This window comes from Euprymna scolopes, chromosome 2 (assembly GCF_053919585.1).
Source record: "Euprymna scolopes isolate OS-2025 chromosome 2, ASM5391958v1, whole genome shotgun sequence".
NCBI classification, from domain to species: Eukaryota; Metazoa; Mollusca; class Cephalopoda; order Sepiida; family Sepiolidae; genus Euprymna; species Euprymna scolopes.
Window position 1 is genome coordinate 127960353 of NC_136483.1, and position 22529 is coordinate 127982881.

A 22529-nucleotide genomic window follows, 5' to 3' on the forward strand; every position below is an offset into this window, starting at 1 on the left:
TAATAGTCTGCAATAAATAAAATTAATAAATAAAATTAATAAAGAAAATCAATAAATAAAATTAATAAATAAAATTAATAAATAAAATCAATAAATAAAATTAATAAATAAAATTAATAAATAAAAATAATAAATAAAAATTAATAAATAAAATAAATAAAAATTAATAAATAAAATTAATAAATAAAAATTAATAAATAAAATTAATAAATAAAATCAATAAATAAAATTAATAAATAAAATTAATAAATAAAAATTAATAAATAAAATTAATAAATAAAAATTAATAAATAAAAATTAATAAATAAAATTAATAAATAAAAATCAATAAATAAAATCAATAAATAAAATTAATAAATAAAAATTAATAAATAAAAATTAATAAATAAAAATTAATAAATAAAATTAATAAATAAAAATCAATAAATAAAATCAATAAAATCAATAAATAAAATCAATAAATAAAATCAATCAATTAAATTAATAAATAAAATTAATAAATAAAATTAATAAATTAAAATTAATAAATAAAAATTACTAAATAAAATTAATAAATAAAATTAATAAATAAAATCAATAAATAAAATCAATAAAATCAATAAATAAAATTAATAAATAAAATCAATAAATAAAATCAATAAATAAAATTAATAAATAAAATCAATAAATAAAATTAATAAATAAAATTAATAAATAAAATCAATAAATAAAATCAATAAATAAAATCAATAAATAAAATCAATAAATAAAATCAATAAATAAAATCAATAAATATAATCAATAAATAAAATCAATAAATAAAATCAATAAATAAAATCAATAAATAAAATCAATAAATAAAATCAATAAATATAATCAATAAATAAAATCAATAAATAAAATTAATAAATAAAATCAATAAATAAAATCAATAAATAAAATCAATAAATAAAATCAATAAATAAAATCAATAAATATAATCAATAAATAAAATTAATAAATAAAATTAATAAATAAAATTAATAAATAAAATTAATAAATAAAATTAATAAATAAAATCAATAAATAAAATCAATAAATAAAATCAATAAATATAATCAATAAATAAAATTAATAAATAAAATCAATAAATAAAATCAATATATAAAATTAATAAATAAAATTATTATATAAAATCAATAAATAAAATCAATAAATAAAATCAATAAATAAAATCAATAAATAAAATCAATAAATAAAATTAATAAATAAAATCAATAAATAAAATCAATAAAATCAATAAATAAAATCAATAAATAAAATTAATAAATAAAATCAATAAATAAAATTAATGAATAAAATTAATAAATAAAATCAATAAATAAAATCAATAAATAAAATTAATAAATAAAATTAATAAATAAAATCAATAAATAAAATCAATAAATAAAATCAATAAATAAAATCAATAAAATCAATAAATAAAATTAATCAATAAAATCAATAAATAAAATCAATAAATAAAATTAATCAATAAAATCAATAAATAAAATCAATAAATAAAATCAATAAATAAAATCAATATATAAAATCAATAAATAAAATCAATAAATAAAATCAATAAATATAATCAATAAATAAAATTAATAAATAAAATTAATAAATAAAATCAATAAATAAAATCAATAAAATCAATAAATAAAATTAATCAATAAAATCAATAAATAAAATCAATAAATAAAATTAATCAATAAAATCAATAAATAAAATTAATAAATAAAATTAATAAATAAAATCAATAAATAAAATCAATAAATAAAATTAATAAATAAAATTAATAAATAAAATCAATAAATAAAATCAATAAAATTAATAAATAAAATTAATCAATAAAATCAATAAATAAAATCAATAAATAAAATTAATCAATAAAATCAATAAATAAAATTAATAAATAAAATTAATAAATAAAATCAATAAATAAAATCAATAAATAAAATTAATAAATAAAATCAATAAAATCAATAAATAAAATTAATCAATAAAATCAATAAATAAAATCAATAAATAAAATTAATAAATAAAATCAATAAATAAAATCAATAAATAAAATCAATAAATAAAATCAATATATAAAATCAATAAATAAAATCAATAAATAAAATCAATAAATATAATCAATAAATAAAATTAATAAATAAAATTAATAAATAAAATCAATAAATAAAATCAATAAATAAAATCAATAAATAAAATCAATCAATAAAATCAATAAATAAAATTAATAAATAAAATCAATAAATAAAATCAATAAAATCAATAAATAAAATTAATCAATAAAATCAATAAATAAAATCAATAAATAAAATTAATAAATAAAATTAATAAATAAAATCAATAAATAAAATCAATCAATAAAATTAATAAATAATATTAATAAATAAAAATTAATAAATAAAAATTAATAAATATAATCAATAAATAAAATTAATAAATAAAATCAATAAATAAAATCAATAAATAAAATTAATAAATAAAATTAATAAATAAAAATTAATAAATAAAATTAATAAATAAAAATTAATAAATATAATTAATAAATAAAATCAATAAATAAAATTTATAAATGAAATTAATAAATAATACTCATCTTAATGAATTCCAATTAAATAAAAAAACAGTTTATAAAATATTTTTGTAGTCATAATTGTTGTAAAAGACCCAACATATATTAATAGGATCTCTCTTTTTGTCGCTTTGTGCATTGGTCTGCCAAGCTTCAATTTGTCTAAATAATTTCATCACTAAATAATTATCTTAAAAATACTTTTTCTTGTTTAATAAAAATGTAAATGTGTTTGTGTATGAAGTTTCTTTTGATTTCTTGTTTTTAATTTTAGCCCAACGAAAGTGAACGAAGAACTTTATTGTTACTCCATTATTGGGAAACAAGGCGGGAAGAAATTGTTGATGAAAGTGAACGTGCAGGCATTGTTTATCAACCCTTTACTTAGTTTCTCTTCCACAAATATTGTCTTCAGGGTGGATAAGGTAAAAAAAGAAATGTTTCAAATTTTTAGTTTATCATAATTTATTTTCATTTCCATTGAAATCTTTGTGGCGCTTGTAGTAATTTAGCATTCTTTTCCATGTTCTTCAAGAATCGATACTAGCAGATGTACTCAACATTGGCTGTTTAAACATTCAAATGGATAAATTTTTACTTTCTTTCCACCTTAACACTCATCTTTAAAATGATGACTTTCATAGGTTTTCATGTTTGCTGAAAACGAACATCACATTTAAATTTTGTGCAGACAAATAGTTTTCTGGATATTAAGACATTTTTTTCCAATGTATTACTTAATACATGTCAGTGGCGTTGGCCATTCTTAACATTGGGAGAAGGGAGTACTTTGTAACACGTAGTAGTACTTTTCAGTTAGGAAAACACCTGACCTCCAGTAAAAACATAATGGATTACATTGCATAATAAAGGTCTTAATATCTAGAAAACTACTTGTCTGCCCTAAATTTAAATGTGATATTCGTTTTCAGCATACCTGAAAACCTATGAAAGTCGTCTAGTTAATGGTGAATGCTGAGGTGGAAATAAAGTGAAAAATATATCTAAGTGAAATAACTTTGACTTAATCTCAACAAATTACTTCTCTTTTACAAATTGAAGTTCAGCAAAATAACAGTCATACATGTTGCTATTATTCTAGAAAACAAAAATGTTCAGGAAAAACAAATAATTTTAACTTCCACACAGATTGAAAACATGTATGTATCTCTTCATCTTTTGTCTTTTCTTTTTATCTTGTTCTTAGTCTCATAAACCGAATCTAAGACACTACATCAGATGATGAGAATTTAGTGATGAGTTCATGTTCTCATAACACAAAAAAATTGACATAAGAGAAAAGTAGTAATTTGCCCATTTTCCCTACTTTCAGCTTCCATGCTAATCAAAATACAATTCGCATTCACTGGCAAATGTAAATAGATAAATTCATAAAAAAGTGTTTATTGTTTTAGATATCACCCCCCCCCCCAAAAAAAAGTGACTCTATGACATGAAAATGAGAAATTTTTATATTTTTCACAAGCAATCCAACCACTTAAGTAGAACATGGGATAATAATGACAAATCAGCATGAAATAGTGAAAAAGTCACTGACTAACCATTTCAAACTTCAGAAAAATACATTATATGAAATTTTCAAATTTTGATGTGCAATGAAAAATCCAGACAAAATATTGGATTCATATCATATCAGATATTGCAAGAACGTTTATCCTTTAAGTTTAGAGAAGGCACTAAAAGATAATTCTACTATCAAACAAATACTATCTGAGCCAGAGTCATTGAACTTGCTCATACATGATCTGCAAACATCGAATAAAGAGAGGTTTCATTCTACAGCAACAATAAAAGCCACAAATCAAAACGTGAAATAATAGAAACACCAAACGTCATCTCATATATGCACAAAATAGTAGCCACTATGTTAGCCAAACCCCAACCACATGGAAGACAAGACATGGCAAACCAACCACTTTGCTCAAGTCTGCAATTTCAAGCTGTTAAGACAAATATTTTTACTTGTACCGTAATGAAACTGTGTCCCTTTTGAGTAATGAATTTGTGTTGGAACCATCCACAACCCCCATTTCTGTCAATAACTGCCTAGTAACTTTTGTCTTAAACTTAGCTAGTGTCAACATAGTTTCTGGACACACATATGTCAGTTTGCAGTACAGATCAGCAATAGTGACTCAGATATGTACATATCTATCTAAACAAGCGATGTTCATTCATACCAACATAGGAGAGAATAATGCATGAGGAAAGGAAAAAAATGAAAGCCTCTGTAGACAAAAAAAGATGGACAAAAATTCTCTCCACCCTATCTGTGGGATAAAGTACTTATCAGATAGAAGCACCTAAACAAATTATGTTTATCTTTTAACCTCAAATATTTTACAATCATTAAAGAAAAAAAAAGAAAAGATGAGTAGCATGGTGACAGTATATAGATAAGGTTACCAAATTACACAGAACTCTCTCTTCAAACAGATAAATCCAGACAATTTTCCTGGAGAAAGTGTAGAGTCAGAATCAAACTTGAAATATGAATACCACTCACATCCACAATCAGAAAAGCCTCTGAAGTCTAACCATAGCACCAAGACACAGCCCACTGCCAGTAAGAAGCAATTTGTTGCAAGAAACGACTTCCTCCAATTAAATTTTAAGGAATTAATAAAAAAATAATGAAAATAAATGAAAGGTTAAATTATTAAATAAATGATCCCTCCCCACCAATAAACAAGTACACTATGTTAACATACTTATAGACAGTTTCAAGATTATTTCTATCCTGTGTCTACAGTAATAATAAACAAAATGAACTGTCCCCTTGCATATTCTTCTCATACATATGATAATGCACACACATAGATGTTCATGGTTTTACTAAAGACAAAAAGGATTAATGTCCAGTCAAAAGGAAATAATGTTGACTTAATCCCAGTAGAGTACCTCTCTGTTGCAGATCAGAAGTTAAGAAAGCTACTGGTCATAAGCATTGATATTATTCTGGAAATAAAGAATGCTAGGAAAAAACAAATCAGTTAAACTCTTACACAGATTGAAAACATATTTGTGTTTTTTCTTTCTTTTTCTTCCTTTTTATTCTGTGCTTAGTTTGCTCAAACAAAGTCCAAGATATTACAGTTAAGATATATTGAACATAACTAAAATTTGGAAAAGGCATGAATTCTTCTCTACAATTCCGGCTATTTATAAGTAAAACTACCGTTCTTTTAATGATTCATAATAAAGTAAATCATTTTAAAGGAAAAAATGGTTATGAGTATCAACTTAATATAATCTTTTTATCATGAACACTTTTCATTTTCAGACTCCAGAACTTGAACTTGAGAACCAATATCATGAGTTTGTATTGACCAATGCTACCGTTTTACCCCTTACTGTCAGCTGTTCACTTCCAGAACCATTCAGAATCGAATACGACGGACAAGTTCTCTCTGAAATTGTAAGGAGATATTTTTGCTTCTTTTTAAAGTATTTATAATCATGCACTATCTTTCTATCATTTCTCTCTCTCTCTCACTCTCTCTCTCTCTCTCTCTCTATATATATATATATATATATATATATATATATATAGATATAGATATAGATATATATATATACTAATGATTTCAAAAGTTAAAGGAAAATGTCTTCAATTCCATCAGTTGGAAATCAAAACCAAAACATTCAGCGCTCCAGTCATAGTCGTTATTTAATACTTCTGCATTCGTCATTACCATTTGGAGCTATTGCTAGATGGATAAAAGAAACTAAAAATTAAGTGTGTTCAAGCTAAAAATGTATATCTATGCAGTATCAAAAGTTAGTCAATTTACTTCTGTCATTTTTTTAAATTTTGACCTCTTAGCAGCTATTTGTACACACTAAAAACTAAATCGAAAGTTTTCTCGAGGTTCAAATTCCTATGTATCAAGTTTCAAGTTTGTAGATCAAATATTCAGAGTTTGGTAGAGAAGTTTTGCAAAAACATAGACAAAGTTACTTTTATATATATACTAGCTGTACCTGGCCACGCGTTGCTGTGGCTCAGTTTGTTAACATGGAACACATTCCTCATGAAAAATTGCATTTTGTATTGTTTATTTACTTTTAATATTTTCTGCAATTTTGTTTCCTCAAAAAAAAAAAAAAAAAGATTCCTTTTTTACCATAAATTGTTAAGGGAAAGGCTTTTTTGTTTTTTTGTTTTCAGGAAAACTTGCATTTTTTTTTTTTAAAGAAAATTGCCAGTAAACGTTTCTTTTTGCAAACAGAATTTTTATTATAAAAAAAAAGATGAATGCTTTATATAAACAGTGTAAATAGTTAGGTGAAAGTAGAGAAAATTTTTTTGTTTTTTCAAGAAAATGTAAAAATTATTTTTTGTCAACAGATGTTAAGAAAATAAACAGAAAAAATACTCCCATCATTAATTAATTAATTATGCAAAAAGTAAATAAAATGTTGATTTAGTGTTTCAACATTTAAACAATGCTCTGTTGAATCTGGTAATTGCCTAATCATAAATGGAGTCAGGGAGTGGTGTCAAATTCTGCATGAGTACCATTCTTATGTTTGCAGTGGGCTATCAGCGATTGCCAATTAACAAATGTAACGAAAATGTGAAAAATTCAACAATAAAATAATTTTAATAAGTGCTCAGCTTCTAATAAAAATCCTAGTAAATCAATCCCTTTTATTTGTTCGGTTGTCGTAAAAATGGAAGAGAAACTTAAATTTCGCTCCGTTTTTTTTATTTATTTTAAATTGTGCCCCCCCCCAACGAATATACTCCAAAGAATAACGGTGCTTGTACACTTTATTGCCGAAATTGAAGACGCCATTTTATTTAATGCACATTCTGTGCAAATCCTGGTTAGACTATGGCCGAAGCAGGGAATAAATAACCCAAAATTTAAACTGTTCAAACCAAAAATAAATAAATAAATAAATAACCCAGTTCCCTGTTAAAAAAAGAAAAAAAAACAATCATTTAAATTAATTTGTTGTTGACCTTTCAAAGTTGCTTTAATTCAAAATAACGTTTCCAATTATTCATTTGTTCGAAAAATAAAAGAAAAAATGTTGTTTTCATTACCAAATTGTTTTATTAAAATGCATAATATTTAATTATAAATAATATTTAGGTTTGGTAATAAATTCCTAAACTCCTGTCACACTAATTTAGGTGACTGAAATAGGAATTTAAAGATTAAGGACAAAACTAAATTTTCCCAAAGGAAAAAAAAAGTGTTTGTACACGTTAAAAAAAATAAAGTTACGACCGAAGTATGAAATAAATAACAGAAAATATTAACTAGAGAACAATTGCAGTTAAAACCCAAAATAAAAAAAAAACAAAAAAAAAACCCACTTCCTCATTATAAAAAGAAAAAAACAATCATTTCGATTGATTTGTTGTTGACCTTCCCAAGTTAACAATAAAGAAAATAAAAAAAAACTAATTTATAAAAATTCAATATTGCTTTCATGACGAAATTGTTGTATTAAAATTATAAGTTTTTTATGCAATTTTTTTGTTAAATGTTTGTCCAATTATATTTTGATAAATTATTATACGATCAATGTTTTGGTTTTGTTTCGGTATTCAAAGTCTTCAGATATTGAAGTAAATATTACAAAAAAGGACACACCTTGTTAGTGATAAAAACAGCATCAGTATCGAAATTCATATTACTTTGAGTTATATCGTAACGATGTTTACAATCGTAATGAAATTGGAAAAATGGGAACATGAAAGAAATTAAATGAAAGCATACGAAACGCAGTAAACCAGAACTGAGGTTTGTAGAGATGCATCTAGAAATGCATTACTTACATTTTTAAATGTAATAGTTTTCAATCCGAGTGGGTATATATTTTAAATCATTCGTAAATTGATTTGTTACTAATTGAGATTGATTTGGTCGTAATAGCTGTCCATGTAAATTTGACAGTTTACATTTTGTAATGTGATAACCAGAAAATAAATATTTAACTCTGTAATTGGAAAAGCTGAAACAGAAAAAGAAATCATCGAACGGAACGAAACTAAAGGAAAAGGAAATGATATAATAGATGTTGATAAAAAAAAGGAAAGAAAAGGAATCACCAAGAAAAGGAGAGAATCGTTTTTGGTTTTTTTCCTAGTGTAATAATGTTTAGAAATAAATTGTAAATAAGCAATGTATAATTAGGCGTGGTGCGTTTACCACAGTAGGAAGCATTTCAGATTTTGTATGCAACTGCAAAACCCGAAATCTGTTTCAAAGGAATATACAAATTAGTTAACCTTCATGAAATTGTTCACATATCCATGACTGAGTATATTAAGAATTTCATTTTAATAATTTTTAAAAAGAACTCGGCTAGGGTTTTTATCCTGGGTTACCAAAATCAACAGAAATTAAACTATTCTTGTAATGATTCGGTCCCTATTGATTTTGTGGTGGGAGTTTAGTTCTGTGTAGTTCTAGGAGGTCCATTTCCCAAGCCTTGCCTTCTCTCTTTGAGAAGGGGTTGATTTATTGCAACCACCTGAGGTGTCCTTACTGGGGAATGCCAATGGTGCAGCCCAGGCACTGTTCGCAGATCAGAGTGCCCTTCTTCGGGGGTGCTGGCTTCTCATCCCACTTTCCGACCTTGATGTCTAAGTTCTGGCAGTGGGAGAAAACTAAACAACAATTTTTAAATAGAAAAAATAGTCTTTCAATCTCAATGTCAGAGCAAGAAAAAATCTTAACTTTATATATATATAAATTACACAAGTATAAATATATTGATAGAATGTATTTTCAAAGTAAAATCTTATAAATCTACTTTATGTAAGTATTGAAACTGGCTACACAAATTAACTCACGTTTTTGTGTGAAATGTATATCATCTGAGCTGCAGCAATAATATTTACATTTTCTGAAGGAAAGTGAGGAGTATATCCATATATTTATTTTTATATTACTTCTTGACCATCTCTCTTGGGTTAGTTGAAATATGCAGCTAATACTCGAGTTCAGTTATAGATTTCAGATAAGAAATGGCTTTATTTAATCCAGCTAAAAGTCAGCTTGTGTCTTCTAATCGTAGGCATGTCTCTTTTCTTCTTAAAATTCTCATCGATGATTTTGCTCTTGAGAAGAAATCGACTCTGAAACTTCTTGGCCCTTCTTTTTCATCAAATCTTTCTTGGAATTCAAATATATTAAATCTATTGGGTTTTTTTCTTCTCATAAAGGCAGTTCTCTTTATCACTCTAAATAATTTATCACACCCAAGGCTATTCTCTATCTCTACAAAACTACTATAAGACCATGTATGGAGTATTGTTGTCATATTTGAGCTAGTGAATCTCTGTCTCATTTGAGTGTTCTTGATCGGGTGATCTTGAAACTTATGTGTAATTTGATTGGCTCCATCCTTTCTTCCTCTCTGCAACCGTTCTCTCACAAATGTGATGTTGCTAGTTCTAGTCTTTTTTCTATTATGGCATGTGTTTGTCAGAATTTTTCTTCCTTTGTTCCAGCTTGTTTGATTCGTTGATCTATTGGTTTTGATGAATTTGCTATTTTGATACCTCATTGTAATACAGCTTCTTATCCCAGTAGTTTCTTTCCAAAAACTGCAAACTTGTGGAACTCCCTGCAAACAGTTTTCCTACTACCTATAGCATTGGTCTTTTCAAGACTAAAGTCAATAAGCATATGCTATCTTAGCAATGCTTACCTTTCTTTATTTATTATTAGCTCTTTACAATAAGTGGCTTCATTCCTTGTCTGGAATGATTTCTATAAAAAAATTGTCAATCAAGAAACCTGAGTCTATTGATTCACTCAAAGAGGTTGGCAGATGAATCAATCCTTTAAGAGATATTTTCTCCTATAAAGACATAAATTCAAAATTTCAGCTCTTTTCTTCAAATAATTCTTTATTGATTGGAGATTGCTTGTAAAATTCTCAGTTTTTCCATATAAGCTACATTTATTTGAAAGAGGGGAGTATGCTGGTTAATGCTCTAATATACTCTGTTTGATGCTAAATAGGGTACTGGTCTTCTTCCAATTCTAAACCTATGTGGTTAGAGCCGTGGCTGAATGCCTTTTTTTATTTTGGAACAAATATAATATTTTCCTTGTTGATTGCCATATGATGCTGGTCCAGTGAAGTTCTAGGAGGTTCACTCTTCAAGTTTTGCCTTCTCTTTCTGAGAAGTGGTTAGTTTATTGCTAATCGCCTGAGGTGCCCCTACCAGGAAATGCCGATAGAGCGATCCAAGTACTTTATGCAGGTCAGAGTGTTCCTCCTCAGGGGTGCTTACTTAATCCCAATCCCACTTTTCGACCTTGTGTCACATTTATCACTGTGGAAGAGAGATAAATGCCATCTGGCATCAATTGAAATGAATGGCTCTCGTCTTGGGGAGGCCACCTTTACTCCTGATCTTAAATGGAACACATACATTAAATCCGTTGCCAAGGTAACTGGAAAAATGGTGGGATCCTTCTATCGATCCAGTAGATATCTCACTACTGATGCAATTCTCTATCTATATAAGAGCCAGGTACGTCCAAGGATGGAATACTGTTGCCACATCTGGGCAGGAGCTGCTAGAAAGGATTTATCCTGCCTTGAACTCTAGTTCAAAATAGACTTCGTAGCCTTGTGGGGGAAGTCCTTTTCTCTTCCCTGCAAGTCTGAAGAGATGCTGCGAGTTTGTCTCTGCTTTATCGTTATTTTCATGGCAGGTGCTCGGCTGAGCTCCATTCTATGGTTCCCCCTCGCCAAACTTTCACAAGAAACACCTGTCTAGCAGAAAACACTATCACTAGTTTCCCCCACTCTTTATCTGTGCCTAAACCTAAGCGTAGATTTCATGAGCAAATCTTCTTTCTTAGAACTGCATGCCTATGGAATTGTCTTCCGTTTTTCTGCTTTCCAGCTGACTACAATATGGTTGTCTTCAAGTCTAACATAAATAAGTTTTTGATGAGCCGTTCCAATTTTACCGAATCTCCATTACTAACGATTACTGTATTGTCCCATTTCTATTGTGCACTCTTTAACCCCTTATCCTCGAGTGGCCTCTTGGCTTTGATAAGTGGTGATGCCTATGTAAAAAAAAAAAAAAAAAAAATCTATGTGCATAGATCCTCTGTTTAAAAATCCTCTGAGTCATTCTTATATATGTTTCAGGCACCTTACTGGACAAGGTTTTTGTAATGCTTGCATCTTATATGAATGCTTTAACTGAACATCTCTGTGTTCAGTTGTAACTTCATAGATGATTGACTCAGCAATGTTTAAATCCTGGTTGAGCTTTTGTATCACAGTTCCTCTCCTCCCGGCTATAGGTTGAATAGCAAGGTAGACTAAACCCTAGATCCTTTAAAAAGCAATTAGTTTAGAAGAAAGAAAAACTTTGAATGCAAGTCTGAAACTTTGTTATGGAAGTCGCTCCAAACAAAACATGGAGCTACTTGATGTAAGGGATTAAAAAGAAAAAAAAAACCAACTCAAATACTGTTGGAGCTGTGAAAGCCACATGAGACACTCAGCTCATTCAGTGACACAGGCGAGTTAAATGAAAATGGATACTGCTTGCTAGATCTCAAAACATAAGTTCCAGAAAAATTGCGAAACTGTGTAGGACATCCATGGGTAGGTATTCTTCTCATGCTGACATAAACTAAAAATTTACCTTACTGAAATTTTGTCTCCCCAATCTGGTTGTGGATGTTCTCTGAAACTACATACAATATTGAGGGTTCAATTTGGGAATTTTAAGAGTATCGAGTCATCTTTGTGTTGTGTATATAAGTATGGTTTGGTATAAGGCCACAGTGATCGATGCACTTGAAGATAGGCCTTGTGAAAATCTAACACAGATACATTAAATCCCATTTGCCACCATTCTTTCAATTTCTTGGCACATATGTCCATGCGAGCTGTAAAAGGGTTCACATACTCGTTCAGTTCCCTATAGTCAAGCACCAGACTCACCTTCTGCTTGTTTTGCTGGACAACCACCATTAGCGGATCAGGCACTTTGGGGGACCCAATTCCTTCTAAGGAACAAATCACCCATTATCAATCCAAATCGTTTCTTTTGTATTCTGCACGGGCTCCAGGGGGAATCTTATATTCTGGCACTCTGCTGTACAACTTCTCAGACGGATGCTTGTTCAACCATTTACAGGATACCGTCCAGGACTTTGTGCGTTGGTCGAATTAAGCATGAAAGTCAGGTTGCTCTAACTCCATGGCTGCACCCAGTGCAAGACCTGCTTCAGTGAAACATACCCTACCTTCATCATCAATCCGGACGCCCCCCAATTCTTTGATAGCATCCATAGCAGGTCGTAACCAATTATCTCACTGTCTATAACCGCATGGTTACTGAAGGCCCATCGCCGATTCTCATATGGATGATGCTTACTCCACAAGAGGCTAGAGAGCCCCTGCCAACCATCAGCACCGAGACCTTTATCCTGTCCCATGTATCACAGCATGCCAGTCTGTGTGCACCCAATGTCTACAAACACGAAGCATTCACACCCATTGATGCACACACTCACCACCGGTAGCACCTTGTTTACCAGCAATCTGGAGAGAAGATTGGCACTATAGCTTACTCCCCTTGCCCGTTTCACGGACAACTCTCACTACCTGACTCAACTTGTTGCACCGGTAGCAACATATGCGTCTTTGCATCCCTTGGTCAGGTGTGTCCTTCACACCGCTTCAGCAGTCTCTGGAAAAATGGTTTGGCCCGCCACATTTATAACACTTTGCATCTTCTGTTCACGGTGCGGGTGCTTCCGCAGTTGCTGAAACTGGCTCCGCATTGTGTTTTAGAATATTTCGAGCTCTGGCTAGCAACTCGTTCAGCCCCAGCTCACTGAGCCTTGATGATGCTTGCAGCAGTTGGCTGGTGTTTTTCCGGCCAGAAAGGTGCATCCTAATATTTGGTCGCTTATTCCACTGAATGGCGCGGCCAGCTTCCTTAAATTGGCCAGGTACACATCCACCGTCTCATTTGTTCGGTGAACTGCCTCCAGGCAACGAAAGGGTCCATAGCAAAGTGCCTGTCTAACCTTCTCCAGGCCTGGTTCATCTCCGAGCTGCTGATAGATGGCATATGCTCCTTTGGTGAGCCTCAGCGGGATGACTAGTGCTGGATCCTTTATTTGGCATAGCCTGCAGACACACTCGGCCTTTTCCCACCACTCGACTACAGTAGGGCCAGCAGGGAGCCATCGAACTCTGGAATCAATTTTAGGTTGAACCTGTCCATAACATAACAAAAAGCCAAAATAGCTTGAATAGGATAAGTCTGACGAGTCGCACAACAAAGTTCACTCTACACAGGAAATCCGACAAGTCGCACAACAGAGATGTGATTTTGCGAGAACTGTTTTTAGACTGTGGACATTAAAAGACTGCAATCACCTCTTGAATCTTTTCGTTTTTCTTTCTCAGCCCACACAACAGGCAAACCCGAGCATGTTTTTGCGGTAAGCCTTCTCTATTTTCCCCACAGTAGCCTAGTAAGAGATGCCTTTTTCTCTTCCCTGCAACCTCTTTCCTACAGAAGCGACGTTGCTAGCCTGTCTCTGCTCTATCTTTATTTTCATGGCAAGTGCTTATCTGAGTTACCAAACTTTTGTGAAAAGCATTTGCCTAGCTGAAACCACTATCAATAATTTCTCCCACTCTTTATTTGTGCCTAAACCTAAACGTGGATTCCATGAACAAAGCTTCTTTCATAGAACTGCCCGACTGTGGAACTTTATTCCATTTACCTGGTTTCCAGCTGACTATTATATGGTTGTCTTCAAGTCCAACATAAACAAGTTCTTGATCAGCCATCTTTTTAAGCAATCCAATATACTAAATTTCAACTACTAGCGATTACTAAGCTATTATCTGTACACTCATTAACCCTTATCCTCGAGATGCCTCCAGGCTTTGATACGACGTGACTCCTTTGTAAATAAAAAATTAAAAAAAAAAAACGAAATCAAACAGAATCCATAACAACAGATCCTCAAATATGAAACCTTGTATAGGGATACAACATTTAAACTTCTATTCAGACATTTTTGCCCAAGGCTATTTATCAGAGTTTCCTTAAATGATAGTTTTACATGTTCCAATGGATCAAGTAGTTCTGTTATTGTTAACAATTGAGAGCATAAAGTTTTTTGGGGTTTTTTCTTTCTAATTGTCCCTTGGCATTTTTGAACTGTTGGCAGAGATACACTTGCTTTTGAATGGTAGACACTATAAAAAAAAAACTGAATCTTTATTTTTTATATTGGTGGGCATTCTATCTTGGCATTGTGTTTAAAGCTCAAGTCATCTAATAATAAAGATTCATATAAACCCACAACAAAAAACGGATCATCCTATCAATAGATATTTTTACAATCTACAAAAACAAAAAACAAAAAGGTACCAAGTACCACTTGCGAAGTAAAGGCTTGGGAAGTGGATGTTATGGGGACAGCCATTTGCTCATAATGGACTCTACTAATCACTATAAAAACCATGGGGGGGGGAATATCTCGACCTTACACAACACTACAAACTAACTGTCAAAAATGCCAACCACCCTCTTATATTTACTTTTTTTGTGCAATATATTTTTTCTACCTAAAATCCTGTTTATGCTTTCCTTAAAGACCCTTTCCTTGGGTCGCAATAGTCACCTAACTGAACAAATGTTTGTGTTTGAAGCTAGTATTTCTAGTGTTGGGCTTGTGGCGTACCTTTTGACTTCTTTCACAGATGGCTCTACCGATCGGTAATTATGAATTAACCAGCCAATCATGTTCTTGTAAAGAGGAAGAACCTGGATGTACTCATATTCATTACATCTCCTTCCCCTAAGCTAAATTTTTGGATAAAATTTAGCTTTAATATTTTCTTTTTATAAAGTTTTGACATTTTTTAAGTCTTTTCCTTTTTAATCCTCCTTGTATCTCTAGCCTAGAGTTCAGGGATACCTCCACTGGAGAATGCTGACTTAAAGGGACAAGAATTTCAAACGGGTCCTACAGGACTTTCATTGGAATCTCTTCTGTATTTTCTGTGACTTCTGTAGTGTACCTGGCTTTCAATTGATTCCAATGTCTTTTGCACCTTTTTATGTCATATATGATATGCACGATACTTTTGATTACTGTTTCTTCTGCTCAATACATTTTTCCAGCCTAACAAATTTTGTTATCTTATTTTCTTTTTTTGAAGGTTTCTTTACTGGAATAGGCAACATCCTATTAAATACGGAGTGTATTTTTTTTTGCAAACATCAACTCTGTGGGTGATAAATGTGATGTGGTGTGATATTTTAGTTTGACATACGTAAACTGGCAAAAATTTCGGAATGCTTCTTTCATTTATGTCCATGCCTCGATTCTTTTTCTGAGCTCATTTACGTATGTCTACACATTTTTGCCTTGTCCATTTGATCTAAGGTATTATACTGGCATTATCACATGATCTACAGAATTCCATAAATTTTCTTCCTGTAAACAAGGTTCATTGTGGCTGACTAAAGTTCTCGTATATCACCCAGTCCTATCTACTGTTACAATGATTTTCCTCTCTGGTCGAAATGTGCTAACAAACAGCTTATTTTTTTAAAACCCATTTGCATTTTTCTTACCATATCCATTTTGCATTCTTTTTTCCTAAATTATTTAATGGAGTCCTCATATTATATACTTTTGGGATATTTTTGCTCTAATAACTTACTAATCTCAAGAAACCCTAGAGTTTAGCAACCCTTTCTGGGTCTGGTTTCCTTCCTTTACTGTCAATGATCTGCCCTAAATATTTTACTTTCTTTAGAAAGAACTTACATTTTTCAGCACTCAGCTTGAACCAATATTTCTCAATTGTCTGAAATACATACTGCTCTAATATGAGCTTTGTGTTGCATCTTTCGCTTTTAATCGAAATATTATCTAAATATATCATTGCATATTCTATACCAGCTAAAATTGTGTCTATTATTTGTTGGAATAGTCTTAGAGCAAAAGGAAGACGATTAAGTTTAAAAATTCCTTTATACATGTTTATTGTCAGGTAATTCTATCCTTCTTCCCTGACTTTAACTTGAAAGTAAGCTTCAGACAATTCTAACTTTGAAAACACTCTACCTCCATTTAATTTAGTGAAATATCTTCTGGAAATAGCAAAGGATATGCATGGTCTTTCAAATAGTCATTTAATCTAGTTGAAAAATTAGCACATACTCTGATTTTTCGGTTTTTCTTTTTTATATATACAGTTGGCAATCGACTTTTGGAATTACATCATTTTTTCCAACCTTTCTAATTCCTCATATATTGCATCTAATGTCAAAATGTTACTTTTTTTTTGCACTTAAAATTTAGTTTGACATTTTCTTTTAATTCGTAGTCACCTTCTGCTTTTGTGCACAAACTGAGTCCTTCTAAAAAATCGCAAGAAAATTCACTTTTCAAATCTGTAATCAATCTTTCCATTTACTTTGTCTTATTCTTCTTTACGATGTTAACTTTGTTATAGAAAGAATTAATTGGTAATTCCCATAAGTTAAAAAGTACAATCCAGTCTAGACCAAAAAAGATTTTCTAAACCAGAGAGTACATGCACTTTCAATTGTTTTTCACACGAACGAAATGGTACATTTTAATTCTCTTGGAGAATTTTATTTTTTACCTGATACTCCTTTGGCAATTTTTTTGTGTTTGTTAACCGTGGAAAACCTATTTTTGTTTGTTTGTTCATTCATTACCAAAATATCACTTCCTGAATCGAGTAATAATTTTACATGCTCATTTATTTTTATACTGAGGTATTTTCTTTTTTGACCCTCCTTCTTTTCATTTTTAGACAGAATTATGGTATGATTTTGTTTTTTCTTGTCTGTGTTTTGCTAGAAAATGGAAACTTTTATGGCTTACACACCCACAATTAAAGCATATTTTATCCTTAAAGAAACAGTCTTTTTATATGCTTCCCACCACATCCACTGCATCTAACTTTTTTTCTCTATGTTGATTCAACTTTTGTCTCAGTCTGTATTCATGATATACTTTTCTCTTCAATCCAATTATTATCTTTTTCTAATATTGATTAGATGCTGGCACTCCTCTGTTATGTTTTGCAGCGTAATGTTTGAAACCTGTTCTATAATACTAAGAATTATTGATCTAATTTCTTTGGTCTTATGTGTCTCAAAAATTTAAATTTGAACATGTACTTGATAATTCCTTTAATTTAATGTGCGTTGTATACGTTTTAAAACCATTGTCCTCTTGTTTTATGATATTTAAACACAGACTTTCACCAAAAAATGTCTTTGAACCTGGTGATTTTTGGTCCTAGATAATATGCCTTCCAAAAGTAACTTATTGTCTTTTGCATATTGTTTGAACAACTTTTCAAACCGCTCTAGTTGTTGGAATTATTTTTGTTGTTTTAATTGTTGTTGTTGTTGTTGTTGTTGTTGTTATTAGTGTTGTTGTTGTTGCTGGAGGAGGAGGAGGAGGAATTGCTATTGTAAAGTGGCCTGTAGCACTTTGGTTAATTCCAAAATTTATTCCATTTTACTAACATCCACAACGAAAAAAAGAATCTTTAATTTTTGTAGACCATAAGCTTTTCTAAATGCAAACAAGAGGATAGAGGCACACTTTTACTTTTTGCAAGTGCTAAAAAATATTTGTTTTATACACTCATTAATAAGTAACAATAAGTCTTTCTAACATTCTTCATTAACTTGTAAGGTCGTTTTGAAGCATTCATTGTTAGTATTCTTTTCACTTGTGAGTTTGTTTCAAATACTCTATCGTTAGTATTTTTTAATTTCATTTTTTTAAACTTGTGAGTTTGTTTTGAATCCTCTGTCGTTAGTATTTTTTAATTTTTTTAAACATGTGAGTTAGTTTTGAATCCTCTGTTGCCACTGATATGTCCTGCAGAAGGGATATATTCGTTTGAAGTAGCTGAGTGGTCCTTGTTACTTTTCAAATAGTAATCTGGTGAGTTGCATAATCTGGTGAGTTGCCTTCATGGTCGACCCTGGTATTCTTAACATGAAGCTTGCAGCATACCTTTCAACGTCCCTTACAGGTGGCTCTCCCAGTTAATATTAATGGCTTAACCAACCAATTATATTTTTGTAAGGAAGAAGGACTTGGATGTACTCACACTCATTGCATAATGTTATAATTTTCAAGGCACCCGATTGATTGTCTTGGAAAATTGCTTCCAAATTATACCATATTCTGGGGTTCGGTATGTTCTCTATATTTTAAAGTAAAATACAAATAATATGTATATAGTTTATGAACAGAACCTCATGTTGAATCAGGTAGCCATCTTCAAATTTATTCCTAGAAACTGGATAAATGACTGGAGGTGGACAGAAAAACATAGATACACCCAAAATTTCTAATTTATTCATTCTCTCATCAATTTTTACCAATCGGAATAAACTCTAGGGAATCGTCAATTAATATTTTTCTTGAAAGGTATGAGGACAAGCATGCCTGCAGCCTGTGTATATCACTACAGCTCAACCACAACTGATTTTTAATTCAAACTATCACAAACATCTCCTCTCTCTTAACCTAGTTCAATCAATCAAAGGAGTTTCTGATATCTCAAATGCTCCCCTTTCCATGCCCCTATGTAGCAATAAGAAATTTAATAAATATTTATAATCCTTTTTATATTTTCAGACTTTGCCAATTGATGTCAATGCAACCTGTAAACTTATGATTATTTTTGATCCCTGTTACAAAGACGATCTTTACAGTCGAACGATTGATAAGATTCTCAATGTCAGCTACACAGAGCATCCACATGTTGTGAGTATTAATGAATATGCCCACATTTTCCATCCTTTTTTTTATAAACTCACATGTTGGAACATAGGTCTTTCTAATTTTTTGGTTTTACTCAGAATATATCTGCTGGAGTTACACTTTGAACATTTAATCAGTTGATTAATTAAACCACATGATCTTTCAATATAGAAAGTAAGTTGTTGCGACCTAGAAATTAGAGGAGACAGATCATTATGTAAAGTCCATATAAATCCGGGTTTTAGAGCATCCTAATGATCGAGTCAAAAGCAACTTTTACTTAAAGAAATATATCCATAACTATGTAAATGAATTATAAAGATTTTGCTAAATTCTCATTAAAGGCCTTCTTCCAACTACTAATGTCTAGTCAAGATGACATCATCACCACCAGACTTTGTGTTATATAGGTGAAGCGGGGTCGACAAATTAGTTAACCCTATGCTGTGACTTGACTCATGTTTGATGAGGTGTGTTGGTGATGACATTGTAGATGTAAATTGTAAATGGAAAAGTTTGCCATCTTTGATGTGGGTCGTTGTAAAAGAAACTGTCCAATAACAACTGTTGTTACAGTTCACGTGTTTATTAAAGTTGTTTGGAAACTAAATTATTGAATTGTGGTTGTTTTAAGTACTCCATGGAGTGGGAAGTTTAATTGCCTCAAATTTCTTAAATCGACACAACAATTTTTAATAGAATAAGAGTTTTGAATGTTTATTTTTATTGACACTCAAGTGAAATATGGTAGTTCAAAATAAAACAACAGGAAAATAAACGATTAGAATTTTAATAAAATAGTTAATGCACTATTTTGAGTCCACATATTTTCAAATTAAAAGCCAGCATATATCTAGGGTTAAATCAGGATTCGGTTCTGGGGTTCAGGAAAGAGTGAGTCACTCGCGCGACAACAACACGTTTCTGCCCTCTTCTTTTCCAATCAACCACACCTGACCTCTCGCCACCAATGTCACACTGCACAATCTGAACGTCAGCAATACGAAATACTTTTCAAGAAAAGATGTTCACAACTCTTTTCTTTTTTCCGCCCTCCAGGGTATTTTTCCCAGCTTTTATATCCTCTTATCTAGTAAAAAAAAAGGAAGAGACAGGAAAAAAAATAGCTTCTCCCATCATGGTCTGCCTTCCCAAGATGCCCTTCATGTATATAAATGAGCTAGCCATTCTTTCCTTCTTCTTTCCCAAAGAACGATGCAGATAGGCCCGGTATGTTTTTTTTTTTCTAACCATATACCTCACACGCCCCCTGATCTTCGAGATCAATAAGACACTTCATAATCCTTCATCCAAGCAGGCTTCCTCCTCTCACGTTGAAGCCTCTGGGAGACAACTTCTTGGAGGTTGACGTTTTCAGGTTCACTACAGACGTTCTCGTCCAGTTGTAAAGAACCACAATGTGGGGCTAAGTCGAATTGGGGTGCATCGTTAGCTTCTTGATGGATCTCGACTTCCTCCTCTTCACTGCCATCACTGCGCACCGGCAGGGTTACATGACGTAGGTCTAGGATATATCAGGGAACGCCATTCACCATTACGTTGCTCTTCAACTGTGTTCCCGTTACGACCCCCCTTCCCCAGCGAGTGTCGTCAATGTATGAGCTAGTGGCCTTGTCCACTGTACAGTCTTTACTCAGCACCGTCTTCAGCATGGCAGTCATAATTTTGGGGGCTGAGCTCAGCCCAAAGCCTAACCTCATCAGGCAATACAACTTCCCTTTGTACCGGACCAATTAATATTTCCAGAGTTTTTCATCTACATGGATCTGGAGATAAGCCGACTTTAGGTCGACAATCTTAGTGGCTTGCTTCATTCTCCTCCACTTCCTCATCACCTCTTCGCATACATCAATCCCCTTTCCAGTGTGGCAGGCTACGTATCTGTTTAATTCTATGAAATCCAGTACCTGTCTAACTTTGTTCTTGGTGGGTTGAACAACCGCCAATAATGGTAGCACTCCTTTTTCTTCCCCTGTCCACAGTTTCAGAATTCCCTCCTCTATCCACCTCTCCACTTCTTCCTCGAATCCTTTTCTTATTTCTCCTCGCAGTGTTTTCTCATAGCAGCTTACTTTGTTTTGTAGTTCTGGAGGCCCAGAGATCCATTTCCATTCCACTGTCCACCTCTCACCATTGAACCTCGCCAGGAAATCTTCGTCCTCGATGCAGCAAGCCTCCGGTTTTTGCATTCTGCTATTTCTATCACCTTCCACTCCTGTCATTCCTACTGCACCGAAGCATCTGAAAGTTACTTGGCCCCCTCTCAACGTAGCGCCTCCCAGTTGGTTGATTGCACTTACACCTAAAACCACATCAACATCACCAACCAGACGATCCAACACCAGGGCTCGTAGTCCAATAGGCACACCTTGCACCAGTATTTCCACTGTTGTCTCTCCTAGGCATTTTACCTCCCTGCCATCTTAATACTCCAGGCTCTGCTCCATGATCTAGCGACATTCTTTGCTACCAACATAGTGGTGCAGCCTGTGTCAACAAGGGCCATGGCTCTCTTCCCATTAACTACTACTGGTAACTGAGGCAACGTTTTGTTGTGCGCCATTTCCACATAGAAGGGGGAACCACTGCCGCAATGGCTCCCTTTCACTTGTTTCCCTGGTCCCGTGAAGCAACGCAATAGCAGCTAATGTGCCCCACTCATCCACATCAGTAGCAGGTGACCCCCGGTCTCGGCTCTTTGCAGTCTTTGAGCAGATGAGGACCCTGGCACAGGAAGCACTTGATGGCAGGTCTCCCCTCCAGTTGCTTCGCTGCCTGTCTCTCGTCATTCAAGTGGGGTCTCGTGCACTTATTTCCACTCACAGCTGCAGCCACGATTGGGCGCTTTACATTCTTGACTAAGACTCTGGCGTGGACCAAGAGATCGTCCACTTTCATTGTATTGATCTCAGTGATTCTCTGCATGTTCGTGGAGATTTCTTCTGGGAAGCCATTCACTAGGTATAGCTTTACCGTCATCTCCAGACTCCTCCCCACATAACCAGCCAATCCTGCCAGTCTCCTGATCTTTGCAGCAAAGACGTCAACAGACTCGCCAGTCCACCTCAAACTTGTAAGCTTGCCGAGTG

The 22529-nt window shown here is 31.9% G+C and overlaps 1 protein-coding gene across 4 annotated transcripts in view; it reads left to right on the plus strand.

The window, feature by feature from the left end:
• LOC145295994 (hydrocephalus-inducing protein-like) overlaps window positions 1-22529 on the plus strand; it is an 865028-nt gene that overhangs the window by 302617 nt on the left and 539882 nt on the right. For all 4 annotated transcript variants that reach the window (XM_080141978.1, XM_080141990.1, XM_080142009.1 and 1 more), the window contains exons 20-22: window positions 2859-3009; window positions 5889-6023; window positions 19294-19422. In XM_080141978.1, coding sequence (XP_079998104.1) covers window positions 2859-3009; window positions 5889-6023; window positions 19294-19422 — 415 coding nt within the window. The remainder of the gene's footprint in view (window positions 1-2858; window positions 3010-5888; window positions 6024-19293; window positions 19423-22529) is intronic.